General features: G+C 39.6%; 3 protein-coding genes across 3 annotated transcripts; all 3 read right to left on the reverse strand.

Moving 5' to 3' along the window:
- Window positions 1–1,737: 1,737 nt before the first annotated feature.
- On the reverse strand, window positions 1,738–6,387 carry rabl2 (RAB, member of RAS oncogene family-like 2). Its single transcript, XM_078256818.1, has 8 exons — window positions 5,682–6,387; window positions 4,326–4,355; window positions 4,059–4,138; window positions 3,859–3,938; window positions 3,245–3,356; window positions 2,932–3,029; window positions 2,597–2,680; window positions 1,738–2,297 (listed from the first exon to the last, which is right to left on the reverse strand). The coding sequence occupies exons 1-8, from the start codon at window positions 5,786–5,788 to the stop codon at window positions 2,223–2,225; spliced, it is 666 nt and encodes a 221-aa protein (XP_078112944.1). The 5' UTR covers window positions 5,789–6,387; the 3' UTR covers window positions 1,738–2,222.
- Window positions 6,388–7,987: 1,600 nt separating this feature from the next.
- On the reverse strand, window positions 7,988–9,261 carry cimap1b (ciliary microtubule associated protein 1B). Its single transcript, XM_078256049.1, has 6 exons — window positions 9,150–9,261; window positions 8,849–9,049; window positions 8,617–8,718; window positions 8,402–8,523; window positions 8,160–8,300; window positions 7,988–8,080 (listed from the first exon to the last, which is right to left on the reverse strand). The coding sequence occupies exons 1-6, from the start codon at window positions 9,259–9,261 to the stop codon at window positions 7,988–7,990; spliced, it is 771 nt and encodes a 256-aa protein (XP_078112175.1).
- A 1,982-nt stretch (window positions 9,262–11,243) lies between these two features.
- Window positions 11,244–15,548, reverse strand: LOC144521504 (protein tyrosine phosphatase domain-containing protein 1). Its single transcript, XM_078256050.1, has 12 exons — window positions 15,370–15,548; window positions 15,200–15,280; window positions 14,417–14,535; window positions 13,988–14,125; window positions 13,611–13,882; window positions 13,220–13,513; window positions 12,847–13,101; window positions 12,635–12,751; window positions 12,431–12,532; window positions 12,201–12,281; window positions 11,968–12,078; window positions 11,244–11,865 (listed from the first exon to the last, which is right to left on the reverse strand). Exons 1-12 carry the CDS (start codon window positions 15,546–15,548, stop codon window positions 11,785–11,787), a joined length of 1,830 nt encoding a protein of 609 aa, XP_078112176.1. The 3' UTR covers window positions 11,244–11,784.
- Window positions 15,549–16,220: the final 672 nt, after the last annotated feature.

Consider the following 16,220-nt stretch of genomic DNA (forward strand, 5'->3'; position numbering starts at 1 on the left):
ATTCCCAAATGGCATTTGCGCTCCTTACCCTCCACTCTCTCTGGCAGCACTCCTTTTTCCTTTTTCAGACCTTCAGTTTCTGAGTTTTGGATATGCTATATGAGGTGATCCAGTGAGGAACAAATGAAAAATGTGCCAAAAAATAACTTAACTTTCAACTGTATATTTGTCTTTGCTTTAGGACTATCTTAGTTACAGCATTCTTGAGCTGTTAGACTCAATAATATGGTGCCATCTCCTGGAAATCTTGAGAACTACAGACATTTGTTAGATCCGTCTGTATTTCCTACAGGTGGAAATACAGTCACTGTTATTATTTTGTAAAGAAGCAGGCTATTGTTTATATTAATATACATACATATATATATATAATAGCCTGTGTGTATCTACCTGTGAGCTTTGCATTAACATTTCTATTTAAATTTTGAGACAAAGTATCACAATTGCTTGATTTTACTGTGATGAAGGTTATTATCCAGATGGCTTACTGTTCCCATATAAACACAAACACTTAAGAGGTGAATGTGTACAGTCTGGACTCACACAGGCTGGCCTGGTTAGAAGAAACAATGCTGGAGTGAATACCTGGTCGGATGGTTGTGTAAGTTTACGACAAATACAGATGCAAAATGCAAAGTGTAACGGACTTGCACATCATTAGGTCAAAAAAGTTGAGTGAAGGGATATCTTTGTCTTATTTTCTAATCAACAAAGCACAATCTAAATATTGTAGGGGGAGCAGTGTAACCTTTTTAAAAACCCACTGGGGTCCGGTCATCCAATGGAACCAGTGATCTTATCATCAAAGGGGTTTTTTCTTTCATTGTTGGTTTTCTCCTTGTTTGCACTGTGAAGTTTAGAATGGTGGATGTATCACTGCAACGCCTCAGCCTTGTCTCACAGGTGAACTTCCCCTTCTCAGCATCCGATGACCAGGCAAATCATCTACAGATTTTACGCTTATAGCATTAGAAATCCCCCGCCCTTTCAAGACATGAAAGCCTGAGTCAAAATAAAGAGTTAACCAGAAGCTACCTAGTATTCCTCATGCAAACAAAGAGTAAGGGAGATAGTGAAGGTTGAGGCAAGATCTGAGATGTTGCCCAGGATATCTCCACCACAGAGATATATGTTTGTTATATTATGTAATAAATTTATAATTAAAACATGCACTGCATCAAAGTCTTGTTCCTGCTAATTCAGTGTCTCAGTAGTACAATTATATTCCAGTGTGATTTATTTTTGAGTAAAGGCCACACAAAACAGTCAAATATAAATACAAAATATATATATACACAATTATTTCCGTGTACATTATTATCGTACAGAAATAATTGAATGGTGTGTTAAATTGAGCATCATCTTCTGCCAAAAAACTGCTTTAATGTTCTTCATGGCAACATTCCTGCTAACGAACGAACGAATGAATGTACACACAGCCACCTCGAATCCATCATGAAGCACACAGCTGGCTGAGCATTTCACAAGCACATCATTAGGTGCTTCACAAGGACCTTCACAAGAGTTCAATACAGCTGATGTCTACTCACGTATGACTAATAATACACTGAAGTTGACTGTTGACTACTTAGTGCTCTTGTGCCTACTGCTGGATCACAGCAAGTCAGAAAGAGACACATGATAACTATTTGGTTACATGGTACATTAAGTTTTCATTTAGAAAGGGTGCTGAAAACAATTTACATCATAAAATGAATGCAACAAAAGCAGCCAACAGATGCTGGCACTGCACATAATTTACTACACAAAAACATCAAGAACAGCAGCAAATACAGTTCATAATCACACGTTCTCTTTGCTCTGTGCGAGTTAGTTTCCAATGCTTCACATTCTTATTACAAAATAAAACACACTCAGTCTCATTGTAGGATGTTCTACTATTATTATAGTACTTATTGTTGATAAGTATGGTAGCAAGGCTAAAACAGCAGCTAAATTAACCTGGTAAACAACACAAATCCTAATTATTCAATCATGTTTATTTCACTACCAATGTCACTGGACGGTTCGAGGGCAGTGACTTCAAACCTGACTAAAAGACTGTCTGCCAACCTCCAGTGGTAGACTTACAAACCAATGGTATAAAAGCAGACCACCAAAAGTACATAAGGACAAACAATGTGCGTGTTGAGCATCAACCCCAGAGGAGGATAACCTATCCATGAGATGACAAGAGGGTTTGGAGGATCTGTAAACATCTTTCAGACCAACTCAGGACTTTGTGCTTTCAATCCATCCTCATCTGAATTATTTTCCTTCTTCTCCAGGTCAAAGTTCTATAAAAGAAGTGCAACAAATCAATACAAACGATTGTTTTCAGTCAAAAACACTTTGACAGCTTATTTCAGCAACAAGGACAGAAGACTAAATTAGTACATTCATTTTCCACATGAACTAAAGTAAACTGTGCTGGAGATCATGAATAGGTTTTAGTAAGCATCTGAGAAATTCCTATTAAACAAAACAGTAATGGCAGATGATAAACCAATTATGGGGTTTCTTCAGAGCACATTTTTATTCTTGCAGTAAACATCCTTTAGTTATGGTGGTCTTTTGGAAATTCAGATAGGTGTACCTCTAATTCTTGCATCACTTCATCCATGAAGTCGCTGGGGTTTTGCTTGTAGTCCAGTGCTCTCTTGATCATCTCTCTGAACATCTGTTGTGACAGTTATAGTCAGAACTATCACACACACAGGGCTGTTCAAGTGGTCTGGGCAATTCATGAGATTATACTGAATTATACGATGAATTAATTTGATAATTCATCGTATAAGGAGCACTTTTAATCTCGTTTTAACCACACACATACATTTAACTGTAAAACTAGCTATGAGTTTGAAATGCATGAACAAATAAACTTGGGGATCACTGACATTAACACGGCGGAGAATAAGCACAAGTTCAAACCTTAACAACATTAGTCCCATCAGCCGCTGATACGAAGTAAAATGGCAGTCCTTGCTTCTTTCCAAAGCTAAAGCTTCTCTGTGTCACCTTCAAATCAGCTGCAAGTACAAAAACAAACATGTTCATGTCTATAATTCTAAAGTCACTTTTGTTTGACAATTTAATCACAAGGGTAGAGCAAATATACAATGTGTACAAACTCTAAAAAAAATTAAATAAAAAAAAAAACACATAACTTTAATATAATGTAAAATTAACATTTAATCCAATTGTAAGAGCTCATTGTTATGTGCAGTGTCCGAGCCAGACTCACCATCAATTTTGTTGGCTACCACACAACAGGGTATCTCTGGTCTATACTCTCTCAGCTCCTTATACCAGCTGGCCAGATTCTTATACGTGATCTTCCTTTGAACATCAAAAACCTAAGAAAAAGAAGAAAGGATTTTTTTTTCTTTAAAGGGGTGCAGCAGTATTTGCTGACAGTGACAGCGTGGCAACTCCCCAGTCCAACTGGTGCATTCCAGCAGTCATCTAACAAGTCCTTGTTGACTTCTCTGTGAAAGAATCACAATGTGCATCCTAAATCCCAAAAACATGGCTACATTTTTTGTGAGATAAACCACCCTTCAAAACCAAATGATCAAGTAATGTACACTTCAGAGGGGGATATTAACCAGAATGCAATTTGATATTTTATAATTTCCTCTCCACAATGCACAGATGAGGACCAAATGATACACAAGGCAATAGTTTTGATCCTTTTATGGAAACTGTTTAAGTTATCAATCTGAACTTATTTTTATGAAAACTTTTTTATAAACACTTGTTATTCTACCTCCCTGCTGGGCCCTGGTGGGGAGTGAGAAAGGGCAAGCTAGATGATTACGGAAAGGCACCTGTCTTGAAACCAAGAGTGTGTATTACCATGATGCATGCATGTGCTTTGTGGTAGTATGAGGGATGCATGCTCTGAAATCTCTCCTGACCAGCAGTGTCCCAGAAATCTGTGAATCAAAAACAAAAACCATCCCTGCTGATTTAAGCTGTACAGATGATTTGCAACTGGGTAAATGTATGTCCTGTGGTCACTGAGAGCAGAACAAAAGCAATTGCACAATAAATACCTATCGCTACCGTCTTGTTTCCTACAGTGGCTGTGTGTTTGTAGAGAGTCAAAGCATAGGTGGACAACTGCTGGGGACGACTGCAGAAAGAGTTAAGCATCATAACCTCTCAGGACAATTGGTCTGCTTTGTTGGAGGCATGCCAGCTTGACCTTCAACAGCATGTCCATGTGTATACAATGGCTCTAATAGCTATGGCAAGAAAGTATAATATGACTTACACTGACTGATGTTTTATTTTAAATTTCTAAAGCTGCAAAAGGATACTATTCGTCCATGAGAAACCTCTCCATCAGCCTATGAGAGAGAGACAGAGAATATATATTTATTATATTCTTCAGAATATAATACTTTCTTCTGCAATGCAAAACATTCAATAAAACAAGGAACATTGTTATGACCCTGGGGTCATGTTTTGTGATTTGTTTTGCCCTGCTCTGCTCTATCAGTTGTTCTTCTGAGTGTACACAGGTAATGAAGAACAGGTGTGAACACCGGATTGGTCCAGCAGAGCTGATTGCTGTCTCCTGATTGGTCGCCTGGAGGACAGCAGCCATTTTAAGCCTCATTGGACAGGAGCTTTGTCTCTCTCTTCACTCTGCCATTCCCAACATATGTCCCTGTGTAAACCTGTGTCTTGTGAGTAGTGTTAACAGTCTTCAGTCAAAATGGTTGTTTTGAGTTCTTGGATTTGTTATCCTTCAACCATTTTGTTTTATCTGTGAATATATCTTTCTTTGAATTATTTGCTAGTAGCAGTTTGGTAGAAGTGAGAAGTCCTTTTTTTTGTTTGGTTCCCTTTTTATCCTGTTTTTGTTATTAGAAGCTTAGGTTAGAGCTTTGTCTTTTTACGTTTTGTTTTGGCTTAGGTAAGTTCAGTTTGCCTTTAGAATTGTTTTGTTGTGTTGGGGCCTCATCTCTGAAATAAATAGACCGTTACTTTGCAATTCTTTGTCCTGGCCGTGTTTGGGAGTGGGGGGGGGGGGCACACATGTTGCGTCCGGTTTACCCCTAGACATCAGGTCATAACAAACATTTATATTAACAAGTTCAACTCTGTAATCTCTGATTTCAAAGAGCTGAATGACCTCAACATTAAAAAAATACTCCTGGCGGAAGGAGACACAGCATATAAAATAAAGTATTCTGATATCTTGCTGCACACACGCACACATGCACACAAAACACTAACTGTATAAACATTGACACATGCACATAAAATATGCTTTTATATAATTAATATAAATCAATTTTAATGTGTTAATATTACTGTTATAATATTGCATGTACTGTCTGAATATTTGGACACATTTTGATGCTTTGGCAACATTGTTACTGAAACTCTGCCACTAAAGCCCTTGGGAATTGAAAATAAAGACCCCCAACAAAATAATAAAAATTAAATTATTGGTATACGTGCACTTCAGTGTCCCAAATTCCCCATACAATGTCCTTAATTATGAACCTGCCAAACCACCTGTGCTACCCTACCCTTAACCTGTCAAATCAGACCCTCATCATTTGACACTAAACTGCACGTAAGCAATTATTATTATTAAACACAAAACAGCTAGCTTCATTACAAGGAGCCTAAGCATAACTGTTACAGCAGCTAATACTCACTTAGATTTACCAACTGCGCTGTCTCCCAGACAGATGATCTTCACCTGCTCGTCTGAATCGTACTTCTTTTGGTCCAGTTCAGGGATGCTGCCAACGTCGCCAGCCATTTTACTATCCTTTTTGAACTTTCTATCGCTTTGACTGGGGTTATTGTATTAGTCGACGCTTTCCTAGCTGAATTGATAAATACCTGAGTAAATGACTTAGCTAAGCTCCTGCAGGAGCTAGCTAGCATTCCAAGGGTATTGACGGGAATGTGTGTTAGCTAGCTTTCCATAGGTTAACGTTAGCTGAGGTTAACATCGTGTGGTCCGGCTTGATATCGCTCATTTCACTAGTACGTCGGTCCACACATCGACACAACTGATGCTAGCTGAAGCTGAGAAAAGTACATATTACATTTTTCTTTTTAAAGTCTCTTAAGAGTCCTGTATCGTTACCGTTAGCTACCTTCACAATGCACCCTGAAGGAGAGGCAACGTCTGCTAGCGCTGTTGAAGTAACGTTACAGTTGATAGCATTTGTTTGGTACTTATCCAAATGTCGCTGGCTGTCTTGTGTATGTTATAGTTGTCTATCACAAAGAAAGGTCTGTTGATTCTCTACACTCATCTAGCTAGCTAGCTAGCTAGGTTATCAGATCAAAAGTTTGTAGATTGTAGACGGTTTTCGTTTCTATGCAACGGGGACGCCTGAAGGACCACGGTTCGTCATGGTTCTAGCTGTGCTGTCCTTACAGGTGCCTGTCAAGAATGCTCCTCCCCATGGATGGATGTAATATAATTCTCCCGTCTTTTTACGAATAAAACTGTAACTGTACAAATATATTTGAAACATCTGACCAAAATTTGACTAAGTATTTAACCATATCATTATGGTGAATAAGCAACATAAATAGCCCATCAAGGCCAATTTTCTCATCCTTTTTATCCCGTTTACAAATCGCCGCAAAACATGTTTGCTGGGGGCCGGATTGGGCAGTGGGTAGAGCAGGCGCACATATAGGCTACTGAGAGGTTTATTCCTCGACGCAAAGGTCCAGGGCTCGAGTCCGACCTGTGACGATTTCCTGCATGTCTTCCCCCGCTCTCTCGCCTTTCTCACCTAGCTGTCCTATTGGTTAAAGGCGGAAAAGCCCCAAAATAATCTTAAAAAAACAAACATGTTTGCAGTGCTGCGCAGGATCTCAAAAATAATCCATTAAAGTTTTTTAAAACTCAAATTAGGAATAGGCGTACCTCAAAGTATTTACAGTGAAAATGTTTTCTATCCATTTGCCTTAAATGGTAGTGAGTAATAATTAATAATAATAAGGGATTGCAGTTAACTATTCATCTGCAGGCCCAAATCGTTAACTAAAAAAGAAAGCAATTCAATTCTGCAGCCAGATTAAAAAGCGACCCTGCCTATGTCTACCACCTGTTACCCTCAGAGAAGCCCATCAAAGACTTTAGACTTCTTCTAATGTCACATCAAGCTACAGTAAAATAGAGACAGAGGAATAGAGAACCATTCTTTCCATGTGTTATTTATCCCAATTACTATATCTATAATAAAATAACTGCAATGGTTGTAATTAGGATTTTGTTGACATTAATGAACATAATAAAGATTTTAATGTCAAAGCGTTTTCAGAAATTGGGTGTGTACACTGGGAAACTTGTTTTGTTCAGTGCCCCAAAAGTTTTAGTGAGATTTAGTAATACAACTTGATTTCAAAATCAACTTTTTTGATAAAATAGTTTCATGGTCGCTGTTTCATTGCTGTTTTATTTTCCAGCTCAATAGACCTCTCTTGACAAACAGGTGTATCTAATAGCATTAATACTTACTGTACTGTGCAGACTGGCTCCCTGATATGGGGCACCTAAACGGAATGGAGCCATCTTTCATGTTATTATTAACACATATGCTTTTTCTGTCACGGCATGTCCAATTATAATTGATACTGCAGAAAGTACTGACTGAAAATGTTACTTAACCAATCAAAATACTAAACCAACAACTAATACCTTGAAAAATAAAATTGGTCTAAAATACTTTTTTTTAATCTTGTTGCATTAATACAAATGGCAGACATGCCACTAATGAAACCTATTTTTAAATTCAGTATAATTTACTTCAAATACTGATAGTGGTCATAATAACCGTGACAAAGTGCCAAGTGCTAATACAATATGGCCTATAACTGTGGCAATAAAATCTGATCTCAATAATCCTGAGCAGTTTGCTTTTTGTGCTTTATTGTGCTCTTTGTGCTTTATGCTGTGTGAATTCCCAGTTAAAACAAGCGAGCATATGTGACATTATTCAACCACATCTACAATGAGGGGTGAAATGTATTCCGAGTGACGCAGTCCAAATGAGAAGCTTGGAGCTTTTGCTCTTGTGAAGGTCACCTAGAGAGAGAGAAAATGTCAATAAAGGAAAAAAATGCTAAATATTTGGGACTTTAGTAGGGCTTTTGGGGTTTCTTACCTGCTCAGGATAGTGTGCACCAGGCCCTGGCTTCTTTGTGGTTTCACCAGGTGGGAAGTTGCGGCCTGTCATGCTGAACCGGGGAGATTTTTGGCTGTAAGTACAAGGATCCACAACTTTGTAGGCAGCAGGGCCAGGAGTCTGAAGGGGAAACAACAGTGTAGAGGACAAAAGTAAATCACAGGATTTCTAGGTTGTTGTATTTTTAAAGGAAATATTTTGTTTATGACATTCACATGTACCTTCTTCAGGTCCTCATGGAAGCTTCCATTTTTGCTGCGGCCACAGAATGAGAAGGTGGGAGCTGCAGATGTGGCCACAGTGTTGTGCCCCAGCACTGGGGGCAGAGAGTAGGAGGCTGGACCTGCAGTATGAGCAACAGGTTTATATTCTATGTGTCGTGAAACTTTGTAACCCACAGTTAAAAAAAAAATTGACAGCAAACACAATACGTTACCTGGTGTATTGATAATACTGAGGTCTTTGGTCCTCCCAGACAGAGAATAAGCAGGAGCAGACTGGAAGACGGACTTCCCGGAATGCTCTGGTGAGTATTTACCTGGAACACCAAAGAAAGTTATAGAAAGACACTGCTGACAAGTAAACTCAAATGACCATAGTGTGCATCACAACAAAAGCGGCATATTATTTTGACAAAATCTGTTTTAATGTGTAAGGGGTTTGCTGACCTGGTCCTGGAGCCTGGAACAATTGTGGCTCCCTTGGACGGCTGTAGAGGGAAAATGCAGGAGCGCCGTCTCTGCCCACTCTGGTGATGTTGGAGGGGATTAGGTAGCTTGGTCCAGGGGAGCTCTCAGACTTGTCAGTATGACGTGCCCCAAAGCTGAACATTGGTGCTTTGTATTTAGTAGGGTCATGTTTAGTAATACCTTTATGGCAGAAAACAAGGACAGATAATGTATCAGTTATAATAATGATAATAATGGTGTTGGTTGTGGAAAAAAGGCTTAATTGCCATTTTGGCTATACCTGTGAGTCCAGGCAGTGCATACTTGGGCCCTGGACTACCATAGAGGGCAGCAATGGGCCCTCTTGGCTTGTGAGGCCTCCAGGTCCCAACCCAAGCTTCAGCTTTTGACATCACCCTGTGAGAGAAATAGATTGTGGCCAAAAGCATATTGATAACGTAGCTTTTAAGTTATGAAGGAAAAGAATGAGAACAGGAGCACTTCTTGTTGCCCCTTACACTCACCAGTGCACTTGGAAGGGGAAAGAACATTAAAAAACAATGTTTTCCTTATCAGGGTGTCTTGACACACATATCCTTTAAATTGAAATTTAGCTAACAGGTCTGTTGCTTAAGGTTCTTTAGAGTCAATTCTAAACCTGGTAAGTATTTCTTAAGATTCTGTGCTCCAAATTCCTGAGACTTTTTGCAAAAAGCTCTTAAAGAGGACAGGTATTATGGGAAAGATTTTGCTGTTAGAAATGTTATTTAGGTGCTGAAGGTAGTGATGGAAGTGCACCATTTAAACATTCTGCAACATTCTAAACTGCTCCTCAGTGTGATGCCACCAGGGACAGCAGTATTGCCAGCCAATCCAAGCAGTAGTTTTTGAATAACAATAATAATCAGCAGCTTTTGTTTATTTGAGCTTGATGTGGAAAAAACGTTGGTGGTGGAAAAAATCACCAATGTGCTTCAAAGACATACAGTACTCAAACCAATATGTCACAAAAATAGGAATACACTCCTCAGTCTGGTTTGTGTGATTGTTTTTTAATTCCATTGTCTAACAGATTTTAGTTTTGTTTTAGTTCACTTTTACTATTAAAATATATAGTTAACTGACTGAAATATTCAGGGTATAAAACATAACCACATTAAACCATTATGAGAAAAACATAAATATCTTAAGTATAAATTAAATTCAGTAATATTAATGTCTCTCTGTTTCTATGTTTGATTGGTTTCCACACTTGTCACATGTATAAAAAAAACTTGCTATGTTATTAACAAGTTAAATAAAGCAGCAGGCTAGTTAATCATGAATCATTTACTGGCCAGTTTAACCTACTGGTAGCCATTTCTGTGACTAACAGCTAGCTAACGTTACACAGCAGTAGTTCACTGTCACTTATTTATTTAAATATATTTTTTGGCAAACTACTAGGTTATACGCTGGAATATATTGGTCATTTGTGGGCAAAGTTTAACCAATGCTAACGTTACACCAAAACCAGTGAACACATAATACACCGAGAGTAGCCTGTAACAAAACAAGATGTCTACAAAGTGCATACAACTTGTGAAATCAGTGACTTACTTTCCGTTAAGATTAAAATAAAAGGATAAATGATTTTACCTCATAAATATGCTGATCCTGCTGTGTCAGTCAGATCCCCGGAACTCAGCATGTGCATTGAACCCAGACACAGATTGTTTAATGCTTGTCAACTTCACTATGACAACGTTGCCATGGAGACAACTCTTTGAGGCATGTTTAAGTATGAACGTGAGTGGTGGTCAAGTAAAGGAATTCCCAATATGTTATTACAGAAAACAAAGTATGCAGATGGTGTAAATGATTTATTTATTATTATCATGTAAGGCTGAAACAGGCCACAGAACACACTGTTTGGATTTAGTCTGCTAGCCTAGTACTAAGGTACAGTAGCTTACATACTGTTTAAAGTAACAGTAAACAGTTACAGTAAAAGTAAACATTGTATCAGTGTCATAATTGAAATCTACTTTAGCTTTAACCACTGTTTCAGCACAGTATGCAGGACTTGCCCTTCTAGGGTCCCTCCCTCTCCTATTGGTGCATCCACCTGACTTTTTTTTATTTGTTTTAGTTTTTTAGTCATTGCTTATTTTTGATTTATTTTCAGTTTTTAAGGATTCATGTTCAAATATGATGTGGTTGGGGTCTAATGGATCACTCTTCCTTATCCACTGTAACCACACAAGACTAACTTTGTACCAGTTGCTCATAAAGGACAATATTATATGCTTGAAAAGGATAGGGATGTAAACACAAAAATCTACAGAACTTCCTGTGTTCCCTTTTTACTGCCGTGAGTGAGTGAGTGGTCAGTTTAGGCTGAGCCAGGCTGATATCTAAGGGAAATGTAGAGACAGTTGGTGTCGATTTAACACCCATTGTGTACTTTTGGTTTATACTTTGTAAAAGGGAAGATGTCAGTATCACTATCAGTAAGATCGGGGGACTCCAGAAGCCAACTCTCAGGGCTACAAAAAGATTTAAGAACCTTCCTAATCTTCCTTTTTCACAGCAGACATCTTAACCGGTCATAGTAGGGAAAGCACAGAAGCACAAAGGTGTTACTAATAATATTTACCATGGCTCTGTTCTCTTCAAGTATCCCAGAAGTATGACAATACCAGGTTCCTGAATCTAAAGCAGCTAAATGGTCATAATATATTTAATGTATTATGTACACCTGTGTTTCCTACTGTGACATGTCAAAATGTCTTCTGTAAGAGGGGCCTATAAGACATCGTTTTACCCACTATCAGGTGCAGAGGATAAAATACCACATTCTTTTAAAATAAAAAATGCTCTGTTAGAAATTGTTCCAATATGGACTCTGCTCTTCAAAGTGTAGCATTGGTGCCTCAGGCCCTTGGGAGGTAGATTTAGTTGTGGAAGGTTTCTCTCAAACTCGACTTCAGGACCTTCATTAAAGTTGCAAGGCTTCTCATTTCCTCCTGTGGACGCTGTTGATAAAAAAAAGGCTTATTATTATTAACCTCAACAATACACCCTCATATACCCTCACACACACACCTTAGCATACTATAATTCTACATTTGTCTTACCCTTGTAAGTGCCTTCATCAGTTGTTGCAGCATTGCATCCTCTCTGTGTGGACACAGGCTGATCACCATGCTCACGCAGCTCAGTAGACAATAGATAGTGTGTCTCTGTGGCTGTAATAATGTCATATTGAAAATAACTATTTAAATTGTTTTTTAAAGGTTTTGAGTCTAAATGTTTCTTAAGAAGAACACTCAAGAATCAAAGAGAATGTATCATACATCTTTTTCTTTACCTTCTTGAGCACGTTGAGAGGCTTCCTGTTGTTTGCGCCACAGCTCAACCTGTCTATATCCTCTGCACCCAGAACAGGCTCCTGGATGAGGTTGGAAGAAACAACAGAATGGAAAGTGAAAACTGAAATTCAAAACGTCAAGATGTATTTATTTTTTGTTTTTTACTTCACAGCACCCCAGGGCAAGTTGAGAATACTGGAATGATGTCCTCTTGTTAGATGCCACTGACCTTTAACTTATCCAGCCAGGTCCACAACAGACAACTGAGAACCTGAGGATCTGACTCTGTGACCAGCAGAGCCCAGCCACAGTCACTACTGTTCAGTTCCTCCTGTTGAAAAGATGAGTGACAGTATTATTTCAGTGGCTTTAGAGCTCAAAATTTAAGTTTTATGTTCTGACGCAAAACCAGGCGTGCACCAGTGTTTATTACCTGCAGTAGAGCCGATCTTTGAAGGATGGTTTCTCCTGGAGGACCAAAATCTGCCATTGCATTAGCAACAGCACGGGCGACTGAGGTTGGGCCTGGATTATGTGGATTTCTGCACAACTTTAAAAAGACAAGACATATACGCTGTTTTAAAGCATTCACATCCAAGCTTTCTTTATTAGCTTTATTGTTTTCACAGTAAGAATCACAATTACCTCAATGTTGGAGCTGTATTTGGCAAGTGCCTTTTTCGCTGTGCACTTAGATCTCTTAGCACAGTTGTTGCTTGTTGTCATTCTAGATATTGGGATGTTAAGTGTATGAGATTCCTTTTTGGTAGTCTGGTGGCCTGGTGATACGGTGGCAAGGATCGGACTACTTGGTCTCAGATCAGGACGTATCAGATCCTGCACACACCACTGTCTCTCATTTCCAAGTGCTGGGGTACAGTATGGACTCAAGTCCAGATCCTGCAGGACAGAACGCAAACATGTGAGAAAAGCCTCAATGACCAGTAGGATTTTACAGAAGATGTTCAAAAACATTAAGTAATTGCGGACGATTAATGTGAAATTGGACCTGATGTACTGCAATCTTGCTGAGGTCAGAATCGCTGTAGCTGCGTTTGTCCAGCAGCACCTCTCTCTTTCTCTCCAAGAATCCCAGTGGCTCGTCCCAGGAGGACACCGACTCTGAGCTCACCCACGGCCCCTTGTGACCCTCCCTCAGTAAGGGCAAGTACTGTTTGGCCACCAGGGTCTCCCTCACAGTCCTGTTCAGGGTCCTCAGTGCTGACCTCTTCTCCAGCTCATCCTGGATCACTGGAGGAGCAGGGAGACCCAGGGCTAAGCAGGAGAGACGCACACACAGGAGGTACACCACCTAACAGGAGGTCACAAATGAGGAGGTGGTAAACTGTTCTACAGTGCAGTCAGGAATGTTCATGAAAAAAGATTAAGTATAATGATAAAGTCCTGACCTTTGGTGTTTGTCTGAGGGTGCGTGCCTCTTGGCCATGCAGCAGTATCGCCTGTCGGTTTAGGTAGAGCTGCAGTGTGAAAGGGTCTCCGTGCCGCAGGCTGAGGTCTGGGTATTGGACTAGCTGTGTGCCAAGCAGGCGAGCAAAGTCAAACACCTGGCTGAGCTGTGCTCGGGTTTGGATCGAGTGTGGCCGTTTAATCCGTACATAGTGGACGGCTTCACTCGGGCTGATGCGCAGGGTGTAAATCAAATAACAGGCTATCAGGACACCTGTGAAGCAGACAAACACACAAGCAAACACACTGAATATACATGAGAGCATTACATGTGCACAAGCTTACACACAGTGTAACAGTAGATGCAGTATGTTTATACCTGTCCTGCCCAGGCCTGCATGGCAGTGCACAGCCACTCTTCCTTCGCTCACTGCAAAGGCCAAAACTTTCACCCCATCAATTATACCGACAAGAGAGGACACACCGAAATCTGGCATCCCAAAGTTGTAAAAGTAAACTGCAAATATACAAATGTGTGCACACATGAATGCATTTAGGAACATAATGGACATTCATAAGGATTAACTGTGTTTGTAAGCTACTTTATGATGTAGAAACACAGTACTCAGTATATAATGCAACTTAGAGTTACAGAAGTTGCTGCCCCTTTGGCACAAACCATAACTGTGTCGTAAAATCCTGTAACCATACAGTAACTGTTTCTGTTTATTTACATCTCCCCACTTTATGAGTGGTATAGATTTAAAAGGACAGTCAGTCTTCCATGTTGTGTATATCAAGATCTCACTGTCATTGTCCATGAAGATCTGTGGAGAATATGTGAAACCACTTTCAGGGTCTAGGGGAGGTCCACAGTGAGCATGCTCTCCAGAGAGCTGCATGTTGATGATCGATCTGATGTTCAACCTGGGAATAAAAGTCATACATTATGAAGACAAGTTTTTTTGTCTCATATTTCTTGTTATAATAAATTAAAACTTTGCTCACTATTGGATAAATTGATTACTGTAATTAAAACACAATGGTGTCAGATGTCTTATCCTCATTTTACCCAGTAAAAGTAGCTAAACTAGATCTAGTTTTCTAGATGCGTTTCCCCACTTAGTTTTCAATTAAAGGTGCTGTAGGTAGGATTGCGAAGATCCAGGACTTAGCCAAAAAATGTGAACATCGACAACTTCTTCCTCAGTTCCTCCCCCCTTTCTGCTAAAACCCAAAACGGTCTCCTAAGCTCCTCCCCCCAAAAGGGAGAATGAATGCGTGTGCATGAGCAGTGATTGACACGCAGTTAGACACCCCCCCTGGCCGTGATTGGTGTATCTGAACAGGGAGCTGTGGATTTTCAATATGCAAATCGCACTACAGGCTGTAGGTTGTGCCAGAGGAGCCAGATTTTTTTTTTAATTACCTGCTTTATGTAGTTCTACTCGAATATAGGGTCAGTTTCAGCAAATATGACAGAAAGTTAGTTGTATAAGTCTTACCTACTGTACCTTTAATTACCTGTATGTGCGCAGGGGGTTGTACAATAATAATATCACACATTGCAGGAATAATAATCAGTGATTACCTTCGAAATTGTTCTATGATGTTGTACTTCTCAATTAGATGATTGGATGGTCGTGCCATGGCAATAATGTCATCTGTCACCCTGCAATAGTAAGTTCATAATCAGCAAATTGCCACTTATTGTTTTTTAAACACAGCAACATCTGTGAGACTGCAGTCACATAGTCTCACCAGGAGGAGAAAAGGCCTCGAATGACCTGCTGATTTAATTTCCAACACTCTGGTCCTTCATAGCGGCAGTCAATTCCTCCACAGGCCAGCAGACAGAGGAGCTTGGGTGGGATAGCCTTCATCAGGTTCTCCCTGGCCTGGGAGTAGGCCGGCTGTGGTACTGGTATCAAAGTTGGCATCGTCCTGCACCGGGGGAAACCCCTAATATCAGCTTGAGCTACCACACTATAGTCTAGATGTGAAGGACTACTCCAACTAGGCCAACTGGAAACCCCATGTTCTTGCCACAATGTACATTATGTGAGCTTTTAACAAAGACACAGTTTGTTAAACTGACCATTTTGTAGTTGTGTGCTGTTACTTTTTGCAGTAATTTAGCATGTTGTGCAAGATTCTTAATACTGAAGTTGATTTAGCAGAAAAAACCCCACAGGAAATGATATCAAAAAGTATCCAGAATACAATGAATATATGCTGTATAATATAGCACAATCAAATTTGAAACTTACCTTTTTGGTTATGTTGGACAGTGAAGCTGTAAATCCCATTTAATGTATTTCCAGAGTTTAAGAGTGCAGGAAAGTGAAGAAAAAGGGGGGCTGAAGGCAGTAGAACACACATGTGCTCCTCTATGCTGACCCACCCTGCTGCACACACACTGCATTGACCCAGCTCCACTAAGCCTGATTAACTGTCATAAATACATTAGGACAGTCATTCACACATCATAGCCAAGCCAATTATATAATGCTTAGGCCCATACCTTCACCTGTAAACACTGTATGAAGGTCCTAATTACCTGGCACCAGCTAAAACTTCGGACATGATTTTGATTGTGATGCATAGAAAAT

The sequence above is a fragment of the Sander vitreus genome, chromosome 8 (assembly GCF_031162955.1).
Source record: "Sander vitreus isolate 19-12246 chromosome 8, sanVit1, whole genome shotgun sequence".
Taxonomy (NCBI): domain Eukaryota; kingdom Metazoa; phylum Chordata; class Actinopteri; order Perciformes; family Percidae; genus Sander; species Sander vitreus.

What these genes read in the sequence shown, in the direction of transcription:
- rabl2 (XM_078256818.1), bottom strand. Translation starts at nt 5,788, where the DNA reads ATGGCTGGCGACGTTGGCAGCATCCCTGAACTGGACCAAAAGAAGTAC. An exon ending in AGCGCAGTTGGTAAATCTAA is followed by an intron (nt 4,356 to 5,681) that starts GTGAGTATTAGC and finishes TCTCTCTCATAG; the next exon opens with GCTGATGGAGAGGTTTCTCA. An exon ending in AGGTTTCTCATGGACGAATA is followed by an intron (nt 4,139 to 4,325) that starts GTATCCTTTTGC and finishes CTCTTTCTGCAG; the next exon opens with TCGTCCCCAGCAGTTGTCCA.
- cimap1b (XM_078256049.1), bottom strand. Translation starts at nt 9,261, where the DNA reads ATGTCAAAAGCTGAAGCTTGGGTTGGGACCTGGAGGCCTCACAAGCCA. An exon ending in TCCATGAGGACCTGAAGAAG is followed by an intron (nt 8,301 to 8,401) that starts GTACATGTGAAT and finishes TTTCCCCTTCAG; the next exon opens with ACTCCTGGCCCTGCTGCCTA. An exon ending in GTGCACACTATCCTGAGCAG is followed by an intron (nt 8,081 to 8,159) that starts GTAAGAAACCCC and finishes CTCTCTCTCTAG; the next exon opens with GTGACCTTCACAAGAGCAAA.
- LOC144521504 (XM_078256050.1), bottom strand. Translation starts at nt 15,548, where the DNA reads ATGCCAACTTTGATACCAGTACCACAGCCGGCCTACTCCCAGGCCAGG. An exon ending in CGAGGCCTTTTCTCCTCCTG is followed by an intron (nt 15,281 to 15,369) that starts GTGAGACTATGT and finishes TTACTATTGCAG; the next exon opens with GGTGACAGATGACATTATTG. An exon ending in CTGACCTCAGCAAGATTGCA is followed by an intron (nt 13,102 to 13,219) that starts GTACATCAGGTC and finishes TCTGTCCTGCAG; the next exon opens with GATCTGGACTTGAGTCCATA.